This window comes from Aspergillus tubingensis, assembly GCF_013340325.1.
Source record: "Aspergillus tubingensis WU-2223L DNA, scaffold_8, whole genome shotgun sequence".
Classification (NCBI taxonomy): domain Eukaryota; kingdom Fungi; phylum Ascomycota; class Eurotiomycetes; order Eurotiales; family Aspergillaceae; genus Aspergillus; species Aspergillus tubingensis.
The window spans coordinates 4,641,145-4,666,229 of NW_023336282.1; the positions used below are offsets into that span (position 1 = coordinate 4,641,145).

The 25,085-nt window shown below is 51.1% G+C and overlaps 11 protein-coding genes across 11 annotated transcripts; 7 read left to right on the forward strand and 4 right to left on the reverse strand.

The window, feature by feature from the left end:
* Positions 1-661: 661 nt before the first annotated feature.
* On the forward strand, positions 662-2,828 carry AtWU_07825 (putative MFS allantoate transporter; the record flags this gene model as incomplete). Its single annotated transcript, XM_035502934.1, has 11 exons — positions 662-913; positions 975-1,088; positions 1,139-1,172; positions 1,223-1,253; positions 1,306-1,572; positions 1,630-1,847; positions 1,904-1,992; positions 2,041-2,281; positions 2,392-2,485; positions 2,541-2,738; positions 2,810-2,828. 11 exons carry the CDS (start codon positions 662-664, stop codon positions 2,826-2,828), a joined length of 1,557 nt encoding a protein of 518 aa, XP_035358827.1.
* A 389-nt stretch (positions 2,829-3,217) lies between these two features.
* AtWU_07826 (mitochondrial 54S ribosomal protein bL19m) lies at positions 3,218-4,105 on the reverse strand (the record flags this gene model as incomplete). The annotated part of the gene is made up of 3 exons (XM_035502935.1): positions 3,218-3,326; positions 3,402-3,777; positions 3,886-4,105. The coding sequence occupies 3 exons, from the start codon at positions 4,103-4,105 to the stop codon at positions 3,218-3,220; spliced, it is 705 nt and encodes a 234-aa protein (XP_035358828.1).
* A 338-nt stretch (positions 4,106-4,443) lies between these two features.
* On the forward strand, positions 4,444-5,601 carry AtWU_07827 (uncharacterized protein; the record flags this gene model as incomplete). Its single annotated transcript, XM_035502936.1, has 2 exons — positions 4,444-4,546; positions 4,619-5,601. The coding sequence occupies 2 exons, from the start codon at positions 4,444-4,446 to the stop codon at positions 5,599-5,601; spliced, it is 1,086 nt and encodes a 361-aa protein (XP_035358829.1).
* Positions 5,602-5,883: 282 nt separating this feature from the next.
* AtWU_07828 (uncharacterized protein) lies at positions 5,884-7,741 on the reverse strand (the record flags this gene model as incomplete). The annotated part of the gene is made up of 4 exons (XM_035502937.1): positions 5,884-5,979; positions 6,032-6,700; positions 6,756-7,144; positions 7,201-7,741. 4 exons carry the CDS (start codon positions 7,739-7,741, stop codon positions 5,884-5,886), a joined length of 1,695 nt encoding a protein of 564 aa, XP_035358830.1.
* A 173-nt stretch (positions 7,742-7,914) lies between these two features.
* Positions 7,915-9,296, forward strand: AtWU_07829 (nuclear pore complex component; the record flags this gene model as incomplete). Its single annotated transcript, XM_035502938.1, has 4 exons — positions 7,915-8,130; positions 8,212-8,241; positions 8,304-8,569; positions 8,633-9,296. 4 exons carry the CDS (start codon positions 7,915-7,917, stop codon positions 9,294-9,296), a joined length of 1,176 nt encoding a protein of 391 aa, XP_035358831.1.
* Positions 9,297-9,791: 495 nt separating this feature from the next.
* Positions 9,792-12,861, forward strand: AtWU_07830 (Hid1 family protein; the record flags this gene model as incomplete). The annotated part of the gene is made up of 8 exons (XM_035502939.1): positions 9,792-9,887; positions 9,957-10,575; positions 10,625-10,722; positions 10,782-11,024; positions 11,078-11,431; positions 11,483-11,726; positions 11,775-12,289; positions 12,349-12,861. 8 exons carry the CDS (start codon positions 9,792-9,794, stop codon positions 12,859-12,861), a joined length of 2,682 nt encoding a protein of 893 aa, XP_035358832.1.
* A 658-nt stretch (positions 12,862-13,519) lies between these two features.
* Positions 13,520-14,817, forward strand: AtWU_07831 (uncharacterized protein; the record flags this gene model as incomplete). Its single annotated transcript, XM_035502940.1, has 6 exons — positions 13,520-13,681; positions 13,797-13,816; positions 13,882-13,913; positions 13,974-14,035; positions 14,092-14,216; positions 14,277-14,817. The coding sequence occupies 6 exons, from the start codon at positions 13,520-13,522 to the stop codon at positions 14,815-14,817; spliced, it is 942 nt and encodes a 313-aa protein (XP_035358833.1).
* A 719-nt stretch (positions 14,818-15,536) lies between these two features.
* On the forward strand, positions 15,537-17,219 carry AtWU_07832 (H3 histone acetyltransferase RTT109; the record flags this gene model as incomplete). The annotated part of the gene is made up of 1 exon (XM_035502941.1): positions 15,537-17,219. One exon carries the CDS (start codon positions 15,537-15,539, stop codon positions 17,217-17,219), a length of 1,683 nt encoding a protein of 560 aa, XP_035358834.1.
* A 713-nt stretch (positions 17,220-17,932) lies between these two features.
* On the forward strand, positions 17,933-19,693 carry AtWU_07833 (putative ceramide glucosyltransferase; the record flags this gene model as incomplete). The annotated part of the gene is made up of 2 exons (XM_035502942.1): positions 17,933-18,081; positions 18,166-19,693. 2 exons carry the CDS (start codon positions 17,933-17,935, stop codon positions 19,691-19,693), a joined length of 1,677 nt encoding a protein of 558 aa, XP_035358835.1.
* Positions 19,694-19,876: 183 nt separating this feature from the next.
* AtWU_07834 (ankyrin) lies at positions 19,877-20,641 on the reverse strand (the record flags this gene model as incomplete). The annotated part of the gene is made up of 2 exons (XM_035502943.1): positions 19,877-20,337; positions 20,428-20,641. 2 exons carry the CDS (start codon positions 20,639-20,641, stop codon positions 19,877-19,879), a joined length of 675 nt encoding a protein of 224 aa, XP_035358836.1.
* An 822-nt stretch (positions 20,642-21,463) lies between these two features.
* On the reverse strand, positions 21,464-22,339 carry AtWU_07835 (WW domain-containing protein; the record flags this gene model as incomplete). Its single annotated transcript, XM_035502944.1, has 1 exon — positions 21,464-22,339. The coding sequence occupies one exon, from the start codon at positions 22,337-22,339 to the stop codon at positions 21,464-21,466; it is 876 nt and encodes a 291-aa protein (XP_035358837.1).
* Positions 22,340-25,085: the final 2,746 nt, after the last annotated feature.

Genomic DNA, 25,085 nt, shown 5'->3' on the forward strand with positions numbered 1-25,085 from the left:
CACGCGGGGTCACCTCCACTTCTCCGCTTCATACTTTCTAGCACTATGAAGCATGCTCGAAGACATCATGCCTCGGGAACTCTATAGTTAATCCGCCTACCAGGTTTACATCCGTCTAAAGCCTGAAGCAGATCGTCATCAACCCTTGTTCTGATCGGCTTTTCTCCGATACTTCTTGCCCCCTATCGTCCAATCAAGGGCGCCAGATACAAGCTATACCCCGGATCATCAATGACGGTGAAGAGTATGTGGCTTGGTTTGCGTCGGCATATGCCGTGCTGGTCGGTACTCAAGGCCTGGAGGCGAGATAAAGAATGTTTCTCTCGTCTAGACAGCTTCTGAGACCCCCACGCTGGCACAAAACCCCTCCAATGATTGGTAGATGCCCATACCTTGGAAGCTAAGTAACATCCAGGACTGGGCTGATGTGAAGGACAAAGCTCCTACCAGCGTTGAATATGAAGCAGGGGACTTTTAGACATTATAACCATCCTGTCTTCCGGGTCGCCTTTCATTCCATCCAGACTGAACCATAAGCTCGATAGTCTCTAGGTCAGCATTGATACAGCAACATAACTTCCGTGTTAGAAGATTCTTGATTACTTTCGCTAGCTTCATCAATCATCAATATCATACAGATCCTATCATCCTAGCTACCAATATGGCGGAGATATCGCAGTTTAAACCAGATATCGCTCATGAGGAAAATATAGGCCATCCTGCAAACAATCATGAAACAGACTGGGTTAAGAAGCAGACGTCTGATGGCGATGTTGCTATGACGCTTATTACGGACCCGGATGCGCTTGATGAGCCTGTTGATCCGGCAGAAGTAAGGAAGTTACTGCGGAAGATCGATTTCATGATCCTTCCCTATTTGGCTGTTTGCTATGCATTCTTCTACATTGACAAGGTACGCGGCTCTACTTTCCTTGCGATCTATTCTTGTAGCGGCTAATTGTAAATTGCGTTAGACAACCCTGAGCTACGCGGCAATCTTTGGGATTGAGGAAGACCTCAACCTCCATGGCACACAATATAGCTGGCTATCGAGTATCTTCTACTTTGGGTTTCTGGCCTGGGCATTTGTGAGTTGTATCACCTATAACATGAGATCCAAATGCTAAAATTCTACTAGCCCACCAACTTCCTTTTGCAACGCTTACCAATTGGTAAGAGCGTCGTTTTCTGTACTGAGGTACGGGCTAACTGTGCCATCTAGGAAAGTATCTTGGCGCCAATATATTCCTGTGGTATGTCAGTAAACGGGCCGATGTTTTCGAAGAATATGCTAACATTATGAAGGGGAGTATTCCTCATCATACAGGCAGCATGTCATAATTTCACCACGCTCGCTGTGCTGCGAGCCCTAGGTGGTGCAGCAGAGGCATGCGCGGACCCAGCTTTCATGCTCATCACTGGTATGTGGTATACGCGACGTGAACAGCCGGTACGCTTAGGATTATGGTACACTGCCAATGGCTTGGGAATCGCGCTTGGTGGTCTTCTGGGCTACGGAATAGGTAATATCAGAGGCGCCCTTCCTTCGTGGAAGTACGAGTTCATCGTAATGTATGGATATTTCTAAAACGTATGGTCTTTACCACAATGCTAACTTGTCTCCGTCAGTGGCTCTCTTTGTGCGGCCTGGGGAATCGTCATGTTTATTCTCCTGCCGGACTCGCCAGTTACTGCGCCGCTTCTCACCAAGCGGCAGCGCCGAATTGCCATCGAAAGAGTGAGGGAAAACCAGACGGGTATTGAAAACAAGCATATCAAGCCACACCAGATTTGGGAAGCGTTTACAGACTACAAGCTCTACATCTTCTTTTTCCTGGGTGTATCTTGTGAGTGACGACTTTGTAGCATACAAAAGTTGGTAACGCTAATTTCCCATTAACAGGCAACATTCCCAACGGTGGTATCTCGAACTTTGGAACTATTATCATTCAAGGTTTCGGTTTCTCGACACTCGTGACAACCTTGATGCAGGTATGGAAGTCTTCAAAGAGACGGCTTACCTGAACACTAACAACATAGATCCCTTACGGAGCGATTATCGCACTCTCCATCCTCCTCTGCGTATACCTCAACGACCGCTTCGAAAACAGGCGTTGCGTCTTCATCGTGATCTTCCTCCTCCCGAACATTGCAGGAGCGTTTGGGCTACGCTTCGTCCCACCGCATGTCAAAGTCGGCCGCTTGATCTGCTACTACTTGACCGGGCCGTACAATGCTGCCTTCGTGCTGATTCTCAGTATGCAAATCGCAAACACTGCCGGTACGTTACCCTATCCCTCCTTCTCCTCCTCCTCCTCCTCCTCCTCCTCCTCCTCCTCCTCCTCCTCCTCCTCCTCTATCAATGATATAATCAGGCCTAACGCTGCACAGGACACACGAAAAAGGTCGTTAGCAACGCAGTCCTCTTCCTAGGTTACTGTACTGGTAACATAGCAGGACCGTTCTTTTACAAGGAGAGCCAAAAGTAAGCTTTCCGCTGACCAGTGTAATGGATAGCACTAAAGATATTGGGATAACAGGCCTACCTATGATCTGGGAATATGGTCAATGATCGTCTGCCACCTTGTAGAAGTCGTGCTTATTTCGGCTCTCGGCCTTCTGCTTCGCTGGGAGAACAAACGCCGTGACCGGATCCAATCCCAGATGGCTGGTGGTTTGGAAGGAAGAGATTTGGATTCCACAGCATTTCTGGATTTGACGGATAGGGAGAATCTCAAGTAAGCCATTCCTTCCTTTCCTGTCAGGGTCTGCCATTGTATCTGTGGTGCTAACTGCTGGGTTTTGATAGCTTTCGGTATATTTACTAGCTTCTTTCTGCAACGCGTTCTTTCTTTTGGCAGTTAGTTCTGTCTGGAAATCTTATTTCCAGCAAGCCGTTGATCGGTAAATCCTGGCGCAATATGAGGTTAGAGCTGTCACCAAGCTCGCTAGATATTCATATAGCGAGTCTCGAACCTTAGGCTAAACAATGGTAGACGATATGGGTAGCAGGAAGGTCTACATGTGCCAATTCATTATCTTTCTCTTCACATGCCTCTCACCTAGATATCATGATCTGCAACAAACATCTCAAGAACCATCCTTATCCGCCCCAAAAGTAAAACCGGGACTGAAATTCAATATACACACATATGCTAGTAATAATACACATTCATTCGCGCCAAATATACCCAAGTCCAAACTATGCTGACCGAGTCTACCGTCTCTTCGTCTGGCCACCGCCCCTCTTGCCGGTAAGCGATCTCTTCTGTCGGAGGTAGTTGGCAACGAGGTTCTCGACGCTGCCCATATCGTGCTTGGGCTTCCTATAAACCCGAAGGGTAGATCTCGTTAGCATTCCCAAACCCAAACCCACTATCCACAAGGAATTCAATACGCACCTCATGTAATACAACCTCGCGCGTCTCTTCCTCTTCTCCGCCCTTTGGACAATCTCCACACTCTCAACATTAGGACTGAACACCTTAATCGACATCTCAACTCCAACTCTCGTCAACTGGTTGCGCAACAAGAACGACGTATCAACACCGCGCAACCGAATGCTCAAACAAACACCGGAGAACGGATCTCCATTCTTGAACGTCACCCGCAGGATATCTCCGACCTTGACACTGCGAGGACTCCGTCTGTAGTCGAAAAGAGCGCGGCGCTCGCCCGTGGGATCCAGCTGCGCCAATTGGGCCTCTTGCACGGCGTTCACGGGGTCCTTGCACTGAGGGGCGGGCGGAGGAGGGGGGATCTTGCGTTCTTTGCGCTCTGTATTTCCGTTTCATCAAACACATGTTAGATATATGATTCCGCATTGGCAGTTCGGGACGCAAGTCCAAGCAATGAATGGAAGAAGATTGTTCAGTCAATCCATACCAGGGTTCGGCCGCATGCGAAGCGGTAATTGACGAAGGAACTGCTCCGGCAGGTTCTTAGGGAGAGGCTTGGGCTCAGGCTTCGCGGAGTAGACGGTGCTGAGCGCACGGCGACCGATCTGGTTGTTGACGGTGGTGGTTGTGGACGACAGCGACTGGGGCTTCAGGAGGAGGGAGCGGAAGCAGCCCAGCTGCTGCAGAATCGGGGAAGAAGACGCCATGGCTTGTTCCCTGGTGCAATTCGACCACCTTGGCGTTTGAGGAAGCAAGACACAGGTTCAATTGTGATTGATGCTTTGGAACTTGGGAGGGCGGCGGATCGAGAAATTCGGACCGGCAGAATTTCCGCCAAGCCGCGAGTTGCCTGTTTGGGCCATCAGTCCCAGATTCGACGCTCGGGAACTTTTCTGCCGCCAAATAACTATCTATCTATCTATCTACTTGCTCGACCCCGGTGGTTTTGTTTTTCGAGCGATTGAGTGAGAAGGTTTCCTCCGGACTGTTGTCTTCTTCTTCTTTCTTTGTGGTCCGTTGAATATATAGTCCTTCTCACATAACGATGGCGCAAAACGCCGTGGGAAGGCTCTTCCGCAGCCAGAATTCCACGACTCTGCGTCAATCCATTGGGTCGCTTACACAGACGCGCAATGCTTCTAGAAATGGTATGTATTGTGTCTGATTTATACGGCTTCGAATTGAGCAGATGGAGGAACTAACGGACTCTTCCTCCGCAGCCGTCCCTACCTTCCAACAAACCTCGTCCCCGGAGCTGGACCAAGCCCTCACCCGGTTCCGCGAAGAGCTCTTCATACCCTTCGGTCTCGGCCAGGACCAACGACGTCTCATGTTCCGCCAGAAATACGCCGACAGACTGGAGCAAGAGCCCGTGACGGCCAACATAAGCGAGGACGAAGACTTCCTCCTGCGCCCGATGGACCCGCAATCACGACCGACGCTCAAAGAAGCCGCGGAGGTGATCAGCCTGATGCAGAGCAAGAATGACTGGAAGAACCTGGTGCCGTTCCTGTCGGGACTACAGATGGCCAACCGGCACTTGAAGCCTAGCCGGTTGGAGTGGCTGGTGCGGAAGGCGGGCGAACACAATGCGGTGAACTTTGTGGTGGAAGCCGCGAAGCAGGCGGACAGGACGGGCGTGAAGCTGAATGAGGTCGGGATTGTGCAGCGGTTGTTCTTTGAGCTGCATCGCAAGGCTCAGAAGGCGGAGTTCCAGGGCCCGGAGGTTACGAAGGCTTTCAATCTGGCGACGCAGTTGGTTGGGTTGATGGAGCGGCCGCCACATGTTCAGCATGATGTGTTGGTTGATCCCAAGAGGAAGCCGTTTGTGGCGGGGACGTTGTTGGAGTTGAGTGCTGCTAGGGCGCTGAGTGAGTTCGAGGGTAAGGATCAGGGTGGTCTGGTGCGCATCTACAGTAGTCGGGTGCTGGGGTGCTGGAAGATGGGTAACTTTGCTAGTGATGTCCAGGATTGGCGCGCTGTGGATAAGATGCTGCAGGAGAATGTGCCAATCTATAATGGTATGAAGCTTGCGCTGAAGGTGCAGGGCATTGCCAATGACAAGACGGTTGCTCCGGGCTTGAAGAACCGGCTGAATGAGCTGGGTCAGTTGATCGCCAAGCAGAAGAAGAGCGCTCCTGAGGAGATTCAGAAGAAACCTTCGCTGGGTCTGGCGCAGGCTCAGCTCCTTCATGAGAACTAGAGCCGGTGTCTTCTACATTTTGCCATTTTCAGCTGATTTTATCTTTACTGTATATTACCATTTTGGATCGTTCGGAGCTGTATCTGTATTTGAAGATAGATGCCATTTCCTTTCATTCTTTCTGAGACAAACTAAGCTGTGCTTGCTAAGGTTCAATTGTTATGATGCAGGTGATGAGGTGATTTGCTGGTGGGTTGGTCAGGGATGAAAGGGTTGATAACAGGGAAGAAAAAAGAACCCGGAATATATGCTCAAACGCTCATTACTTGCTTGACAAGCGGACTAAGGAAGGAGTTCAAAGGTGTTATCATCGCGAATGCGAGCACGTCCTTCCAAGGTGGTCTTGCCAGAGATGACAGAAGGACCGGATACGGTGATCTAAGTAACTGGTAAGTGGATGAATGAGATGCATGGCTGTTGGCTGGCTTACCTGGCCCTCTTCTTTTGCCTCGTCGCCCGACCCACCAGTCAACACAACTTCGACACTGCTCAGAGGCGCACCAAAGTGGCTCGAGCCTTGGAAGCGGCGATAGTCGAAAACATTGGTCTGGAAAACAGCACCAGCAACCCCGGGACCGGTCAAAGCGTACACCACGCGTGCTCCGGTGAGGATACGCAAATCTGCGAGTTGCTCATAGTCCAGCTGAGCCTCACGGTCGGCATTAACACGGTGCGAAATGCACAGCAGACGCAGCTTATCAAGCGAGAGTTCGGCGGTGGGCCCGACGTTGGCCACCTGGTTCAGCAAACCGTGCGAGGGCATGTAGCCGGAGTCCAGGCTTCGCACCTGAATCCAGCGAGAAAAGAGAGAAACAAACCCGGAATGCGGCTTCATGAACTTGCTGTGGTATTCAGACATGGTGCGCGAAGAAGCAACAATGACAGTCGGGGACAATCCAACAGTGGCGAGAGCAAAGTCAACGCTTTCTCCAGCAACCGAGTTGAGGGCAACGGACGCATTCGAGTACAGTGCAGCCATGACTTGGCACAGAGGGTATGACCGCGAGAGGGAATCAATCGAGAGAAGGAGATCGTTGGGGTTGAGCCGCTGAGGACGAGGGAGGGAGAACATAATTCCAGCAATACCCGCAATCAAGTTCTATTCCCATGTTAGCGCTCGATCGAGCCGGATGTGTTGACACAAGATTGCCTACCTCTGATTGATATTCGACGAACTCGCCTGCGGACGACTTGGAAGGCCAAACAGTGGTGAGGGAAGGCGCCGGAGTACTGGGGTCCCAGCTGGGAACATCAAGACCGGTAAGGTCCTTCTTTTCTTCAACCAGCTCGTGCCAGACACGAACCTCCAGAGTACCCTTGACATCTTCGGGGACATCGTTCCAGTCCATGTGTCTGCTTCCGAGCTTTGCAACCCAGATGACCTGCGAGAGCTGATCATTACCCTTGGCGACGAGAGATAGGTCAAGAGCGCCGGCCTCCGCGATAAGAGCCTCCGCTCCAGACTCCTTCAGAAGACTTGAAAGAGACTCGGCGTCCAGGTTGTGGGGGATGATGATTGTCTTGAGACCGTAGAAAGCGCCCGCTAGAGACCTCGTCAGCAACGAATAGAGCCAGTGGACAGATGAAGGATTTTCGAACCGAAGATAGAAGCCAGAAGCTCAACCGAGTCTGTCAGACAGACGGCGACCGTGTTCACCTTGGAGGACTGCAAACGACTTCCAATGACATTGATTTCTTGGGTAACTTGCTCCAAGGAATGCTCGATTGCTTTCCTGCCGAGGACGGTATAGATCTTTCCTTGTTTACCAGAGCCCTTGCCATCCTCTCCCACTGCACCCCGCACGGCGGCCTTCCAGATGTCGCGCAGATCACCCTTGCGACCGCTTGTCCATCTCGGAGCGCCGGGATCCTTGACGTTGAGTCCGGATCGGAGGGGGAAACCGTGCGGAGTCTCGAGACTGCGGTATTGAGCAGTTTCACCGGGCTGTCGTACGGGAAAAGCAGTCGACTGGCGAGCGAGTAGGAAAGGGTGAATATCGGAATCTTTGGAGGTGACGAAGGAGAAGACGAGGAAGGCGACAATGCCGCCCGCGATCAGAGTAGTGTAGATGTTCCAGTCAGCCAGGAGCTCTGCCGCAAAGGCATCGAGCTTGGCCACGATGGACGGATTGGAGTCCATTATGGGGAGAGTGAGTGTATCTAGTGTGGCGTGTCAAGCATCCATACACGAATTGAAAGAAAGAAATTCTCCTTCTTTAATCGAGTGAGAATGAGGGAAGAGTAGTGAGTGACGTGAGGGGGCTGAGCCGGGGCTGAGGCTAATGGCTTATGGAAGAATGGCTATGATGCCAGATGTGGGGAGCCGCGGCGCCTAAGCTGACTAGTGCCGCTGAAAGCTCCCGATTCGGGTTGGCTGAAAACTTCGCGCCAAAGGCGCTTGTGGTTGCCAGTGACCCTTGCCGGCGCACTTATCATCAAAACAATCAGTCGCTGCCCCATTCACATTCACTCTGTCCCGAGTCCTGCCTGCCCCTCCCCTGTGACCATGATCCTGTCGGGACCCTCTCTGTAATCTTGTCACCAAAGATCCAATAGTCACCGATGTGTTAGGACAAGTATATTTCCATTTCGCAATTGATTCAACTACAGGTAAGTCCAACAGCAATTTTCCTATTTCAGGTAAGTGACCATGCCTCCCTTTGCCCATCTCTGTAACAAGATGCCATACTGACACGGTGTAGTGTCGTCTTCATTCCAGCGTACACTCCCCTTTTAAATATAAACCAATGGCGTCCCCTGCCCCTCCTTCTACCCCGAAAGCTGCATCTGCGTCTATAGCGACGCCCGATGGCTCTCAGACGCCCGGGAAGTGGCGTCATCCTCATTTGAACGAGGTCGTCCGTCGACAGAATGCTGGTACATTCGGAGATCGCAATATCAATAAGCTTGTGTGGAACACAGCCGCTTTGTTTGCGACGTGGGTGTTTGGAGACACCATCAAGTCATAGTGAGTGCTTGCAGGCGCCTCAGGTGCGCGGTTCCAGGGGCATTCTAACCAGCGTCGCAACAGTTTGCTTTGGCTTCAGAAAATTGGCCCGGTCTCTACATACCCCGATCTTTCATTGCTAGTCCTACAAGTCATCTTTGCTCTGAATATCCTGGTTGCCTTGTACCCTCTTTTCCGCCCGAAAGACAATTTCTCCGATATTCCCTTGACCCCTACACAACGCTCGCTTTTGGGGCTGGATCCCTCCGCCACACAATCGTTTACTCCGGGCACGACGTACGTTACTCCGCCTAGGTACCGACTTTCTGCGTCTCGGAACGCCAGCCCAGCTAGCAGATCCGGTTCCCCCTTGTCAGCAAGCGCTGGCGCTTCCGGACACAGGCTATCGTCAGGACCTTCTTTCTCACCCTCTCCGAGCCCGTTATTGCACAAAGTGGTCACAAATGGTAGCAAGGAAAGCGGGCGGAGGCCGAGCTTTGGATCTTCGTCTCCGCTCGGGCGCAGCTCATCCTTTTCGCCTTTCAAAGAATCTTCTTTTAAAGAGTCTACGTTCAAAGACTCTACATCCACATTCAGGGAATCGACCATGTCGACATTTTCCGGTATGTCCAGCATTGCGCCCGCGACTCCTTCACCGGTGGGTGGCAAGCGTGTGAGCCTGGGTTTGAGCAACAAGTGGCTGTATGAGCGGAGCCGGCGCCTGTCAGCAAGCAATGGTAGCCTTTGATTTGGACCAGATTATTGGTCTTGATTTTGGTCTTAGGGAAGAACAAGAGACGATTCATGTAAACTCGTGTTTTCTAGCGGGGTGCTTCGGAAATACCTTTTTAGGCCGTATTTTGTTATGATGTTGCATGTTGCATGATGTACTTTTAGAAAGGGTCCGTTTCCTAAGAATAATCTCGAATAATCTCCGAGAGACTGCGACTCGATCGCCGCGTACTCTAAAATAGGAGACGGTGTGTTAGGTTCTGCTGAGGTTCGTTCCCCAGTCGATCCTCCGGGTCTCCGCGGGCCTAGTTCCCGCTTCCAAGGCATTGACCCCAAGACCGCCAACATGCCACAAGTTCATTCATTCACACGCGGCCTCAAACTATTGGGCTTACGTCCCAAGCAAATCACCCTCGAGGATTACCCTCGTACCGGACATTCTTCCTGAGATCCTAGTGCTGCTTTACTGCATGAGGTCAATAATTCCGTGATCTTCGCTGGAGACTTCACCATGGGAGCTTCGGAGTCCAAGCTCGTCTTCAAGCAGGGCATCTTCCGTCTTTCAGAGGAGAAGGACATTCCTGCGGATGATCCCTATTGGGCCAGGGTTTGCCTTCCTTTTTCTTGCTCCAGCTCTTTTGTGACGCCGAAGTGGCTTACTGACCGATTCGTGTAGTTCTGGGAGCTCCCAGAGTCCTCAGAGGACGTCTTCAGCCTGTTCACGCCTGCCGATATACGACGAACTCGCGATCATGCCTTATCCAACTTTGAAACTCTCTTGCTCTCAGTCACCTCACGTCTCACCGTATTAAAAAATCATCCATCTTTTCCTGACCCCGAACTCGCCCCCGACCGCGATGCGCTCAATTGTATCCGCATCCTCACCCGCCTCCTCCCCTTTGTCTACGAGGCTGAACACCTGGAGGAATGGGAGGAGAAATTTTTCTGGGCTCGTCGCAAGAAGAGGACCAGAGAGGCGCAGGTGGCTGCGGAAGTACTTTTCGATGAAGCGCAGGCGGAGGACCCAGACCAGACAGCCCCGCGATCGACGGGTTTTGAAGATGCGAAACCCTTAGCTGAGGAGTTGATCGACAATCTGCTGGAGCTTCTTTTCTACACTAACTTCACGATCCCACCGCTGCCCACCGCGAAGAGCAAAGTGTCGTACTCGATCTGGCAGAGTGGTGTGGGTTGCAATACGTCAATGGGTTCTACAAAAGAGTTGGAGAACAACCGCTGCGAGATCCTACGGTTATTGCTTACTTTGACGGGAAAAGCAATGTACATGCCGTCTAGTGAGTTATCGTCTTCCCTTTGTTGGGAACCACTTGCTGACTATCGAAGGTCTACTTCCTGTGCAAGGCGTCAAGGCTATCACGTACATGACGACTTGCTCGGACAAGCAGGTGGTTTTAACTCTACTCTGCTCACTACTAAACACTGTACGTTCTGATAACACGCGGGTGTAAAGGTGTGGGTGGTGCTAACGAAGCTACGACAGGCTATCAAGTACAATCCTGCTTCGTGGAGGGTGCCCTATGATCATGTTGTCTGGAAAGACCCCAAGCAGATATTGGTCATCTATTGTCTGCAGTTTCTCCTCGTACTCCTTCTATATCCAGTACCAGAAGATGGTCGCGGAGCGCCGCCGAAGAACTATTATCGGCACTACTTTGGAAGATTACATCGGCCGCAAGACTTCCAATTCCTTACTGATGGCATGACCCGAATCTTGAATCAGCCGGTCAGTTTGCCTCTATCTCTACCCAGTCTCTCTGCTAACTCGCTCTTGAATAGATGCAAGCGACCAACTCTTATCTTCCGGGTAGTCAGAGATCGGTCAAATGGGCTCCTGAGATGCTCGTCTTATTCTGGGAGGCGTTGCAATGCAACAAGCGATTCCGGTCCTTCATTATTGACTCGAACCGCTCGCACGACTTTGTTATTCTCTGTATATTTTATGCTATCGAGTATAAATCCGACCCTTCTAAGCAGGGCGTGGTTAGAATGTGCATCTTTATCATGCAGACGATGAGCGTGGAGCCCAATTTTGGCCAGAGCTTAAACACAAAGTTCGAGGCTCAAGAGACTCTCCCTCAGAGCATCCGTATCCCTGGGTTCCGGGGATCCTATGCTGATTTTTTGATCATGGTTTGTCGCTCACGGTTCGAAAACTAGTGGCATGAACTGACAGTGGTATAGTCCATTCACACTTTGATAACTGCCAGCAAAGGAAAGCTGAACACAGTATACCCTGCACTTCTGGCTATCATCAACAACATAGCCCCGCATGTCGAACATCTTTCTCCAAGCTCGTGCTCGAAGTTGCTGCAGCTCTTCTCATCCATGTCGGCGCCCAGTTTCCTCCTGGCTAACGAGACAAATCACTCCCTTCTCTCCTCGGTCCTTGAGTCTATCAACTCAATCCTTGAACAACAGTTTACCAGTAAGTCATTTTGTTGCAACCCTTGAAGCAACATGCTAACCTGCTCAGAAAATCCTTTCCTGGTGTATGCTATTCTAAAGTATAGAAAGCGTTTTGAGGCAGTGCGAGAATTCACTCTGGAGAGCGGGCAACAAGAGATAGAACGCCAGAATGAGCGAAGAAAGTCTTCAAGCGGTTCGCATGAATTTGTCTGCAGTCCCGTTCTTTCTCCCACTGAGGAAGAACCTCCGGTGCCTTCAGACACGCGGTCTCCATTGGGCCGCATACCAGAAGAGAATAGTCCTTTTGCCATTGGCGGAGACGAGGATTCGGATGATGAAGGAGAGGGACGGGACACACCGGCGCAGGATTCGCCATCAGTACAGACTTCTCGTCGACCATCGATTTCCTCTGTCATTGAAGAAAGCGTTCCCCTTCAGCTGCGCGGCATGTCTGAGAAGGCACGAGGCAAGATGCCTGCTGGACAGCCGTCCTTCTCGCGACAGAACAGCATGACTAGCCAAATTAGTCTTTCGGCGGCGTTTCCGACATCTTCCAGTGGTTTCACGCCGACTACAGCATGGGTAAGTGGCTCTCGTTACCTTAATCCGTGTGTTTCACCACTAACAGTGATTTCTTTTAGCTCGAATCCTGGTTGGCCGAACTGCCACTCCATACCATTCTCACGATAGTCTCCGCCATTGCTCCTCACGTCCCTGAGGCTGCATTCCGATCCGCTTCAAGCCCTGAAGCTCGAACCTTGATTAGCAACCTCCCGTCGTTCTTGGAAGATCCCGCAATCCATACGATTGTTTCAGAGCCATCGCCGGTTCGCGTCCACTCGTTTGAGTGGTCCGCCCTTTCAATGGGCTGGTACGAATCTCTGCTCTGGGGATTTATCTTCTCGAGCGAAATGGTGGTTGGCACCGCCTCGGGCGCTACGCCGGGCACGGTTGGAGTTTGGAACGGAACCAATATTAAGCTGTTCAAGGTCCAGGAGGCGGCAGCGCAAGGGCCCACGTTACTTGCGCCCAAGGGAGCCGTGGACGCCGTAGGAAGCAACTTGGTTCAACGCATCGGGAACCTGAGCTTCCGGCGGAGCAGCACACAGGAGTCTCAAACTAGCTCTCGGCCGCCGTCGATTCGGGAGGTATGAGGCTGCTATGCCGGACTTCTGGCAGCTTTGGTTTGCTGGGCTATGGCTCGTGTCATTACTTATGTTAGCTTTTCTTCTAATGATTTTTATGTTTGAATGATACCTTCCCGGCGTCTCGCAGATGGGCTGGTTCGTGTGCAGTTTAGTTTTACTTTAGAAAGCCAGCGTGAGGTGGATGTTCATTTGTCCTTTCGCTTTGTATGTATGTTGTTGTAGTATCCAAGTAAATTGTTCATGTCGAATTGAATGCTATGTTGAAACATTTACTGTAGTCATGCATCACCTGTTCCACTGCCACCGCTCCCTACCACTACCTTCTCACACCTACCAACCAACCAAGTGTTGTCTTGAGATCTAGATAGGTCGAATCCATACATTTAACCCTCTGTCTTGAAGATAGAAGCTATCAATTTGCTCCGTTAAGATCTCGGCGGTTGCTCGTGTTTTCCATCTACATCCCATGGGAGTCACTGGCCGCCACGTGAGGCCGCGATTGGCTGACCTCCCTTTATTTGTCTCTCATCCTCAGCAACAAAGAAAGAGACCGACTCCGACATCTTAGGATTTAATCTTATTATTTGTCTATTATTATCTTGAATAACGACTATCCTTATTACTTGTACTCATTGACTTGGTACTCTACACTCCTCTATAGACCATGGTACACACCCGATCGCTTGCTGTCGCGGCGTCCGCGTTCCTGCTCGGCGATCCGAGACTGGCCGCCGGAGGATCCACGGAGCTCCAAAGCGTATTGAAGAACACGCATGGCAGCAATGATTATGGCTATCCCACGGATTTCACCAGGGGTATAATGCCCGTGAGTATTCCCTTGAATTATGGTGGTCTCAGCTTGGGCAGAGATGCTGTTCCTGCTTCAATCATGATATTTCCTTAATAGAGTTTAGAATGGAAGCTTATTACTCCATTATCAGATCCCAGTTCACTCACATAAGTAAGTTCATCACCTAGTACTTTTACAAGTCCCATATTGTGACCCTTTGCTAATTTTCATGACAGTGACTATTGGAGAGACATACCTTTCTACACGGGTAGGCACAGCCCTGTTAGCATAGCCAATGAGCATAGCTAACCGATCACTTCTACCAAAGGCCTATCCAAAGGATGCATCTCGACAGAAGCCGATGTATGGCTCTATAACGACACCCTCTATGTCAGTTCCACACTCGCGTCCTCAATTGATGACCCAGTCCTGACAGAGTAACACAGGTCGGTCACGACGAATCCTCCCTGACGAAAGACCGGACCCTTGAATCCCTCTACATCAACCCAATCCTGGATGTGCTTAAACTCCAGAATCCCAGTAGCCCATTTGTAACAACCCCAACCAACAAGTAAGTCACCTATAACACCTTTCACTCCATCCAGAAGCAGGCAATTAACAGCACCAACAGCGGCGTCTTCGACACCTCCACCTCCCAAACACTCTACTTCTTCATCGACCTCAAAACCTCCGGTCCGGAGACCCTCAATGCCGTAATATCTGCTCTCCAACCTCTCCGCGACCAGGGCTACCTCACCACTCTTAAGGACAACAGCACTATCACCACTGGCCCCGTCACCGTCATTGGCACTGGCAACACTCCGCTCGACATGGTCGGCCCTGTCGCAGACCGGGACTACTTCTACGATGCGCCACTCGAGGCACTAGCTGACCCCGAATACGCCGATATCACGGATCTAATTTCGCCCATTGCATCGACGAATTTCGCGGCTGCCGTGGGACCCGTCAAGGGTGAGAAGCTCAGCGATAAGCAGATCAAGGCGCTGAGGGAGCAGATTCAGACGGCAGAGGAGAGGGGCATTGGTGCTAGGTATTGGGGCACGCCGTATTATCCGATCCGGACTAGGAACTTTGTCTGGAGGACGTTGTTGGAGGAGGGGGTTGGGTTGTTGAATGCGGATGATTTGGATGCTGTGGTGGAGTTTTTTTGAGTACGTTTGTTGCTTGGTATAGTTCTAGTGTTGTTTTAGGGTGAGATTCAGATTTGGACTGGAAGATGATGTTCTCATATATTGGGCAGATACTACTACTAACAGAAAAGAAGGTACAGTGACTATCATTCCTATTGCTGGGGGATAACAAGGTTCATGTTCAAATGACGGCCAAAGCATTTATTTCTACTTATATTTCTAGCAGAGTACTGCTCTGTTCTTGATTGGGTATCTCTGCTATGACTTGCACGACGAGAGCAGAAGTATAGGCGGGAGCAGTGTTTATTCTATCAGTGGTAGGTAATGGGTGCTTCCAAGTCAGTATAGATCGAGTGGTCCAGATCATCCAGTATAGTTGTGGGGATCCTTGGTAGAGGCAGTATGTTAATCCGGGAGCAGCGCAGTAGTGAATACGTTTGATCGAGCAACGACTGACTTTTCACTAATATTTAGGGAATAAAAATATCCAGAACTTCCTGTCATGATATGAAGCCATCCAATTGATCAATTAAAATTAGAGTAAGCAGCACATTGCAGACGCGGGGACTGCAAAGAAAGGCCGTCAGATTACCGGCACGTGATCGCCCGTGAAATGGAACGCGTCTGAGGGAGGGAGAAGAACAAGAAGGAAAAGAAGAAAGAAAAAAGCACTTGGAGAACGCCACAGGCGCTCGCTGGACAAATCCACTGGCCTTCATCCGCGGAAGCCACCATCCGCGATGTCTCAGGTTGATGTAGAATTGGGCGAGCTGCTGGCCGAAGGGCTGCCGGTCCCCGTCCAGCTCACCATTCGCCATGTCTCCTCGACTCCCTCCCCTTCCACCGCGCTCTTCGCCGCGCCTCCCGGGGAGACGCCGGAACCGACCTTTTGCGAAAACCACTTTCTGTCGGCCTCGGTCAATTTAGAGGAGAAAGATGGCGCGGAGGTGATTGTCTTTGGTATGGAGGTGCTGGTGTACAGCACTGCGCACCTGACCACCATCTTCGTTTCCAAGGCCGACTCCACCGGCTACCTTCATCTCCTGCCCAATGCGCCCAAGGTTTCCATTCTCCGGCGCATCTCTCACACCTTTCTCTCCTTTTTGGTCAAAACTCATCAGAGACCGGGTGTCAGACTGCTAGTCTCGCTATTTGCCCGGGCGCAAAACCAATATCTCTTCCCTGGCAGCATTGACAACCCCCAGAAGCATGTCCTAGATGACCGCGGCCTGATCAAATGGTGGTGTCGCGTCGTCGACCCCATCTTGCGCGAGTATGAGCCAGAGTCCGGCTCGCAGGATAAAGGGGCCCAGGACCATCAGACGGAGTCGGCCAAAAGCTCAGCAACCGGGTTCCTGATCGTCCCGGGATGTGATCGGTTCGAAACCAGGGGCTTCTTTCCTCCTTTGGCCAAATCGGACGACAAGGACCGTCCAAGATGGCTCACTAGCTATCCTGTGCACCAATTGTGTGACAATCCCAAGGCACCCCCGCGTTGCTTGGTTCCCCGGTTTCCGGATGACCCCAAAACACGCTTCTTGGAGGACTTGGATGATGAGCTTCCGAAGCAGGAAGCGGAGGGTGTAGTATCCGCAGAAAGTGCCGGTCAGTGGCGAAGCGTCAGGTCTCTGGACCAGTTCTGGGAGATGATGTCGTTCCGACAAGAATGCTCGGCTGGGCGACTGGTTGGGTTCTTGTGGCTTGTTATCAATCCTCCGGGACTTGTGAACTCGGTACAGATGACCAGTTCTCGGTCCGTCCTTGGCGACTCCAAGAGCCTGACGGACCATGTGTCCCAAGTGATGTCTGGAGAAAGTGTGACAAGTACAAAGCCGGCTAGTGATGCTGCATCCGCTCCAGAGCATCCTACAACAGACCATGATAAGCAACTGTCATCAGACCCTACGGGTGATTCTACTTCTACTTCAGCACCCCAGCCAGCTGCTATACTATCTGAAACTAAAACTCAAGCCCCGCAACCCTCGGATGCCGATGCCTTTCATTGGCCTGAGGCTGGGCGAGGACATGCGGTTCTGAGCGAAGCAGACTACAAGACGGCGATCAACTTCCTGCTTGATCAAGATTTTGATACTGAAGAGGCCTCTATTGCTAGCACAAAGGCGTGGGGTGAAAAGGTAGCCTCCCTCGCAGATCAACTCTGGGTTGGACAGCTGGTGGTGGGACGAAACACGAAGGATGAATCTTCCCAGAAACCTGTGGAGGTCAATACGCTCATGACCACCGGACTTGTTCGCAAGCGCAAGAAGCCCGATGCAGAAGTTGAGCAGAACAGCAAAACTGGTGATGAGGGTGGTAACGCCGGAGCATCAACGACGGCTCCTCCGGCATCTTCTGGGTCGGTTCCATCGCCGGCTGTCAACGTTCTCCAAGCCAACTTGATCCGGAAGAAGAAAAAGACGTAAACAGACCCTACTCATGTCGGTTTGGCTAAGTTTTTATTGTATTCTTTTGGGGTCACCGACGAGCTCATGTAAATTGCATATGCGGAGTCGGAATTGGATGGGCATTTGGCGATGGATGGATTTGCATTTTGTATAATAGGACAATTTTTGGGACTTTTTTTTCTATATCATATTTACTTACTTACTGGCCATATAACCGGTTGAATACTCCTCCGATAGGTCCGATGGACTAGATAATAAGCGTGGAGCCATGGCATCCAAGCAGGCAGTGAAATATAATGTTTTATAGTGGAACTGTGCCTGAGGCCGGGGGGAGGCAGTGCGGCTGCATCCGAGCATCCGCCGGTTTCACTAAACCAACTAAAGATGAACAGCACAAAACCTCGCCGGTGAAACCCACCAGCAGCGCCCGAGCCAACCATCCGCTGGATCCGACTGGAACACTAGTGTCCTTCGGCTCGCCGGTTCATTGCTTGTCTACCGTCTGTCTCTTGCTGCAGCTTGACGGTTTGCGTGGCCGTCGCTCCCCAGTCGAGGGAAAAAAAATAATAAAAAGCAACGAATACGACTTGTGGCCCCGACCGCATTTCTCTCGTTCTCTCCACTTCGTCCCTCGTCTCACTGCCTGCTGGCTTGTCTGCGTCTTTCCCTAGAATGTCCTCATCGTCCTGTTCTGCCTACTGCCAGATCTCCGCCTCTCGCTGTGTCCGCCTATGTTAGAGCCTCAGTCGCGTTCGCAACCCCCCGATGCTGAACCAGCCATCAACCATGGCGGTTGGCAGTGGGCTGTCGCGGCCGGTTGGGTGGGATTGATTTGGTATACCGTCGTGGTGGCTGTCTGCATGCTGGGTTACTTTCAGCTGTAACTCTACCTTTCTCTTTCTCTCCAACCCATCTCGATCAGGCTTGGCATCTTTGCTGACTTTCCACCTGCTCTTTCCATCAGATGGCACTTTTATTTGAGGAAACCCCGGAAATCTTCATCCGCATCGGCTTCGAACGCCCCCCACGTCACCGCGATCCGACCGGTGAAGGGTCTCGAACCCCATCTCTACGAATGCCTGGCGTCGACTTTTCGACAGGACTACCCTCGCGATAAGCTGACTGTTTGCTTCTGCGTGTCCTCTCGCAGTGATCCTGCCTATCCTATCCTCCAGAAACTGGTGTCGGACTTCTCGCAGTTCGATGCACGGCTTTACGTCGAAGACGATGACCCGTTACTCCAGCCGGGCCACGTCCCCGCCTACGACTTGGGGCCCAACCCCAAGATTCGGAACATGAGTCGTGCCTACCGTGAAGCCAAAGGGGATATTGTCTGGATTATCGACTGCAACGCGTGGGTCGGCAGAGGCGTCTGTGGACGCATGGTGGACAAATTATGCGGGACTGGTGCCGACTCGACAAAGAGATACAAGTTCGTGCACCACCTGCCGGTTGCAGTGGACATGACGGGGACCGCTGGTCTCAGGGAAGAGCAGGAAGCGCTGTTGGAGGCTCACACAAACCGAAACGACAGTCGCGACAGCAGCGAGACCGCCATGGTCATGGACCACGGGGCTGGTATGCTGGCGACCGGTGGTGGCCGCTTGGAAGAACTGTTCCTGTCCTCCTCGCATGCGAAAATGTACACTGCCATCAACACTGTTCTGATCGCGCCATGCATCGTGGGCAAGTCGAACATGTTCCGCCGCTCGCATCTCGACTACCTCACTGCGCCGTCTCCGGCAGATCCCCACCGGCGGAACGCGGGCATCGACTACTTCTCAGATAACATCTGTGAAGACCACCTGATCGGAGACCTGCTCTGGAGAAAACAGGTCCGCGGGGAGAAAGAGCAAGGAGAGCGCTGGGGCAAACACGCCCTGGTGTTCGGAGATCTGGCCTTCCAGCCTGTTGCCAACATGAGCGTGCAGGCGTATGTGGCTCGCCGAGTGCGGTGGCTACGCGTGCGCAAGTTCACCGTGGTCCTCGCGACGCTGGTTGAGCCAGGCACCGAGTCAATTCTATGCTCTTTCTACGGAGCATGGGGTGCCACGACAGCTCTGGCACAATACCTCGGAGACCAAGGGTATGCCATTGCAGAGGCACTATCCACCTGGACTGCATTCTGGGGCTTCTTCTGCCTGAGCATAGTGACGTGGATTCTCATCGACTGGACCGTGTACATCATGCTGCACAGCGGCAAGACGGTGGAACTGGACGAAGACACGCCGTCGTTCGCGCGGCCGCCCCAAGGCGTAACGCGGCGGCCCTTCCGGGCGTGGTTCACGGCCTGGCTGGGCCGGGAGATGCTGGCGTTTCCGATCTGGCTATGGGCAGTGTATGGCGGCGTGACGGTGATCTGGCGGGATCGACAGTTCCGCGTAGGATTGGATATGAAAGTGCGGGAGATTGGGGGAGATTCTCTCGCAGTGAAGGGGTCATCGTCTTCACGATCCAGCTCGTCGTCGTCATCTAAAGCCCGACGAGACTAACCTCATACCACTTACTGTATACAATGTTTGTAAACTAGAGTAAGACCAGACCACGAAAGACCAAGAGCGCAATGAACTTTTATGTTATGTATGATGCAAGTCTATACTCCAAACCAACCTTAGTAAAGCCATAACATCTCCTCCACCCCCATCATCATCATGATTATATATCGTAAACAGAAATTAATTCGTCGTATCCATCTTCTCCCCCTCCTCCTCCCCACCCTTCTTCTCATCCTTCTCCTTACTAGCAGCCTTCTCCAACGACTCCGCCGCCTTCTCCGAACTCAACAACCACTCAACAACCTGTCTCCCCCTCGTCATCTCCCCAGCATCCTGTTTCTGCTCTCCACCCTCCCCACCAATCTCCACCTCAACTTCCTCATCCCCATTATCATCCCCTCCCTCCTCCTGAGTCTTCCAATCCGCCCGCTCCGCCAAAAACACCGCATCCAGCCCCGCATCATTCTTCACCCCGACATCCGCGCCCGCCTCTACCAGCGCCTTCACACACTCCAGATGCGTGTTCAGCGCCGCCCAGTGCAAAGGCGTGTTTCCGGAGTAGTTCCGGTGGTTGAGGACTTTGGTGATTTCTGGACGGCTGGGGAGGGTGGTTAGGGTGGTGAGGAGGTAGGTTAGGATTTCTATATATACCCATATTAGTATGTGTTGCGTCGCAGATGCAGTTATATCCCAGGGGAGAAGGAGGGAAGGGGATGGATGGATGTATGTACCTAGGTTCCCATTCGCAGCAGGGTAATGCAACAGACTCGACCCACTTCCACCTTCTTCCTGGGGCGCCGTGTCGATTGCTGCGGCAATGATGTGTGCCGGGGAAGTGGACGTTTGGGTGGCTAGGGTGGTTAGGTCCGTTTGGAGGTCTTGGAGTTCGCCGGCGCGCGCGGAGTAGATTAGGTCGTCGATTGTGTCGGGGGTTAGGGTGACCATTTTGGATGGATGGGTGGGTTTGTTGGTGTTGGTGTGGGTTTGGTTGGGGGTTTGGAGTTGTGGTAGGGTATCTTGTGTTGTATGTCTGGTTCTCGTTAGCTTTGGGTCAATGTGGGTGTTTGGAGGTTGTGGTGTTGAAGTGGGATGCATGGATGGATGGGTGGAGGGGTACTTGATATCAGTTGATATCGTGCGGCCAATCTCTTTCTTCGTAGATAGAGGGTACAAAAATGTTAAAGGGAACAAGCGCTCTGTCCGTGAGAATTGACATCACAGCGCTGTTCTCCAACACACCATCGTGTTGTGTATAAGGCGCCGGTCTCTTCTTCTCCATCTTTCTGCTGCAAAAAAAAAGTATTGCCCCTCATCACATGAATTGCCCCTCCATCAAGTTTGAAACAGGCTCAGAAAAAAAAACGAACTGCTAACGCAGAGAACAAGAAGGAGCGGCTAGTCTTACATTCAGCGATATGCGTGAATCGTCAAGCGTCTATGCGGCTGTCTTTCGTGGTCGAGACAATACTAATGTCTGCGGAGAACTTTGATGATGCCCGGTCAGGTGACCAGGTGGATCTCACCCATCTTTATCCATCTTTATCCATCTCTTATCGCAAAAACTACACAAGTATACAGTGGACGCAATACTAGGTTAGCTGTTGTAAATGCAATATACTATACATTCCGCTCTATCATGCACCCATAACTACATCAACGCCATGCATCCTCAATAAGCATACAACAAACAGAAATAGGTATCTCAAGTAGAAAAAGCAAAAGTAAGAAGTGCGCTCGTTCAATCGAGCAGCACTAGCAGCAGCAGCTTCAATCCCTCAACCACGCCCGTCTCTTTTCCTCCTTTTTCTCCCTCCTCTTCTCCTTGAACATCTTCAGCTCCTTCTTGGTTAACTTCTTCGCACTCCGTTCCGCCCGCAGACTCCGCCCATCATGACTATTCGCCGCCGCATCCACATCAAAGAATGCATACATCTGTCGGTGCGACTTATTCTCATCATTGTGGTACTCTGTATTCTGTGACGCCGCCTGCCACCGCCCCGTAAACCGGTTGAACGCGCCCACCGCCTCATATGCCTGTTCCGGGTCCAGCGCCCCTCCCCCCGCAGCGACCTGGTTGGGCTGCTCGTACTGCTGCGCATAAGGCGCCGTAGGATCGTAATCACCATGAATGGCGGGATTATAGCCACCTACCACAGCAGTGGTCGTAGCAGCAGCAGCAGAGGAAGAGGGACCGGCGGCAGCGTCGGCGTCCTCCGCGACGGTGTTGTCATCCGCCTTAGCTGTCGCGTCCGGTACACGGGGGTTCTCCCATTGCGAGACACCCGTGAAGCGATTGTAGAAGTAATAGGCTTGGGCGGTGGGGTCCCAGACGGGTTCCCATCCGTCGTCTTTATTATCATTATCCCCTGGGGGTACTTCGTTGGGGAGCGGCGGGGGAACCTCGTCCGGTAACGGGGGTGCGGCTTCTGATTCTGCTGCGGTTGCCTCCTCTAGTTCTTCTCCTGGTTCCTTGTCACTGTCCTGTTCTGTCTCTTCTCTTTCCTTGGCTTCAGGGCCGGGTGTTGTTGTCTCCTCCGCGGTCGGGGTCTTCTCCTCGTGCTGCTGCGATTCTCGGGTCTCCGGGACCTGGGGCGGAGATCCCGCCGCGGATGGGCTGTCGTCGGTCGAAGGATTCGCGGACATCTCTCCTGCGATTAGCTATTTCCCTCTTGCTAGCTGAGCGGTGTTTGCGGGTTTGGATTGCAGAAGCGCAGAGGTCAACGGTCCTCTGGGTGCTTGGGGTTCTTTCACTGCTTCATTCGCTGGGTTTATGATGTGAATCCCGAAGGTTGGATTTGCCGGTATGACTAAGCTGACTTGATGGAGGTAGTTACCTCTAACCCAAAGAGGTTAGATGTGCTTCGGGATCATGTGATGTCCCCAGTGTGATTGGATGGGGAGGAGGTAGATTCACTTGGTTATGAAGTATAGTGATTGAACAGTCTCTATCTTTATGTAGTGGTCGTGTACAAAGTAATATGCTTGTTTGGTAGACCTACTGGATGCAGCTATAAGAAGTCAGGTAGGACCAGTATTGGTACTCCATGTGCGCTTCACCAGGACTACCTACTTGTCAATGTACCGGGAATTGCCAGCGATATATATTTCTAGTCCGCATTATGCCGAGTTCACATTGCTACTACTACCACTACTAGTACTACATCAATAACCTCAAGATGGTAAGTAGTACTAGCGTTCAATAACACTGACTACCTAAAGGACCACTGAATTGGCATTAACCGAATAGCAGGTGATATCCTGTAACAGAATAGCTTGGATTAATAGGACGCAATGTTGTACCACTTTGCAGGTATATTCAAGTTAGACCCTCAACGTAAAACAGCAACTACCTGCAGTGATATGAATATACAGATGATAAGCCTGGAGTAATCCAATATAGAAATGGCATTGTTACAGTCGCTTAGGCAGGAATGTCAAGTACAGGCTACGCCTATCATTATCATTATTGGGGAGATACTAGTTGTTGAGCTACATAGACCGCTTCATGATGTCTGCTATTATAAGATATTCACAAACTTGAATAGTAAATGCACTCACTGATTGAAATGTATATACAGTTCTTATCAGATATGCTACAATGAATTTCGAACTAAATATTCTCCATGGAAATGTGTCTCAACGAGACTAATTAACACCTATTCACCACCACTACGATGAAAATATAACTTAACATCCACCAAACTACACCAATTAAAGTCTCCTGTATACCTAAGGCACAGGAATCTATAACCCGAAAACCCCCGACCAGCAAAGCGCCGATCACATCCTATACCGGATCAGAGCAGGGAGGTGGCCGGGTAGGGATCGAATCAAGGGATACACACGGACTAATTATGCGAAAGGCAAGGCTTTCTTCCAAGAACGGGAGCTAGATACCCTTGGAAGATTTAGCTTCACTACAAGGTTAAGTTCCTAACAATAGGCTTTGTCAAGGAGAATGAATATGAATGTTGAGTTTAGCCCGGTCAAGGTCGCGATTTCCAAATATCTTGTTGGAATGGGTTTTATTTGGTATATGTGGGCGGCTGGTATCTTGTGCATGCGAGATGCAATGCATGATGGCGTGGCTTTGAGGTGATCTTGCAGGGAATCGTGGCACGAGGTTATTACTTGGATGGATTATGTAGCATGTACGATCGAAAAGTATGAATGCATTAGAGAATGGTTTAGGGTGAGGCGATGCTGCATTAAGGTACTTTTGGTGCGGTGGAGATTAGAGCATGTAGTTCTATAATTATGAATTTGGAGTCGGTTGCCCTGGTAGATTTGATGTTTATATTCTAGGTAGTATTGCCATATGGGGATGTTTGTATCTTGGTGTTGGTGTTGTTGTTTGCTTCAGGGTAGGGCATGGTGGATGGCCTATATGCTTATATCAGGTCATATTGTACGATTTATGAATTGCTGAAAGATGGACTCATAGTGACAACACATAGTTGGTAACAAAAGAAGTGATTTGAAAGCTGATAACCAATATTGCTAGTATTAATATTAGCAGTATGATCGACTTGTCGCGATGTATACTACCATAGTAGTGGAGAGCATGATATAGTAGTATATATATATATCTTGCCGGTCAAGTAGGAATGCCCTAATAGTGCTACTAGCACTAGTCAATGTACGTAGTGACCGCTTACTTGCAACTATCTACGGTCTTTAATTAGGCAAAGATGACAGGTCTTCTTTTGCAATGAACGGGTGACTATCTATCCACAGTAATGAAGCTAGTGACCTTGTAGATACAACCCGATCATGCTCCAGATGCTCATATTTCATGTTACACAAATACCAAATGCGAGATGCAGCTTCACGTGGAACAAATTGGCGAGCCGGTCCAGGCAGCAAGGCCGCCACGTGCCCCGGGAAAGAGGCATTATCCGAGCTTCCTCCTGCAACTTCCCCAGCAACCTCTCAACCGCAATGATCTTCGCACCGAACAACACACAATACCCCCGAAGGTACTGCCTCAAACGCCGCATACCTATGTTTCCGATGCATGTTATCCCGGAATGGCTTCCCGACTATAGTGTAACAATGCTCCTCACCGTAGGATGGATGCCGTCCTCGTCACCTGTTTCAGACCCATCTACTAGCCATACCGGCTTCAAGGGCTTCCTCATAGCTATCAAGGAACTAGGAACCTACAGTAGGCTCTTCCAAGGGACTAGACCCCAGCTGCTCAGATTACAGAGGAGGCAAGATGCCTAGAAACAAAATTGGAATTCGGAGATTAACAGGGATTCATTGGACACCCCTTGCTGGCTCTGAGTCCTGGGGAGGAAACTTCCGTTGCCACTTGCACTCCGTAGTTGGGGTGGTTTGAGAGAACGATCTTCTGTCAGGAATCCCTTGCAGAGGAGCACATACC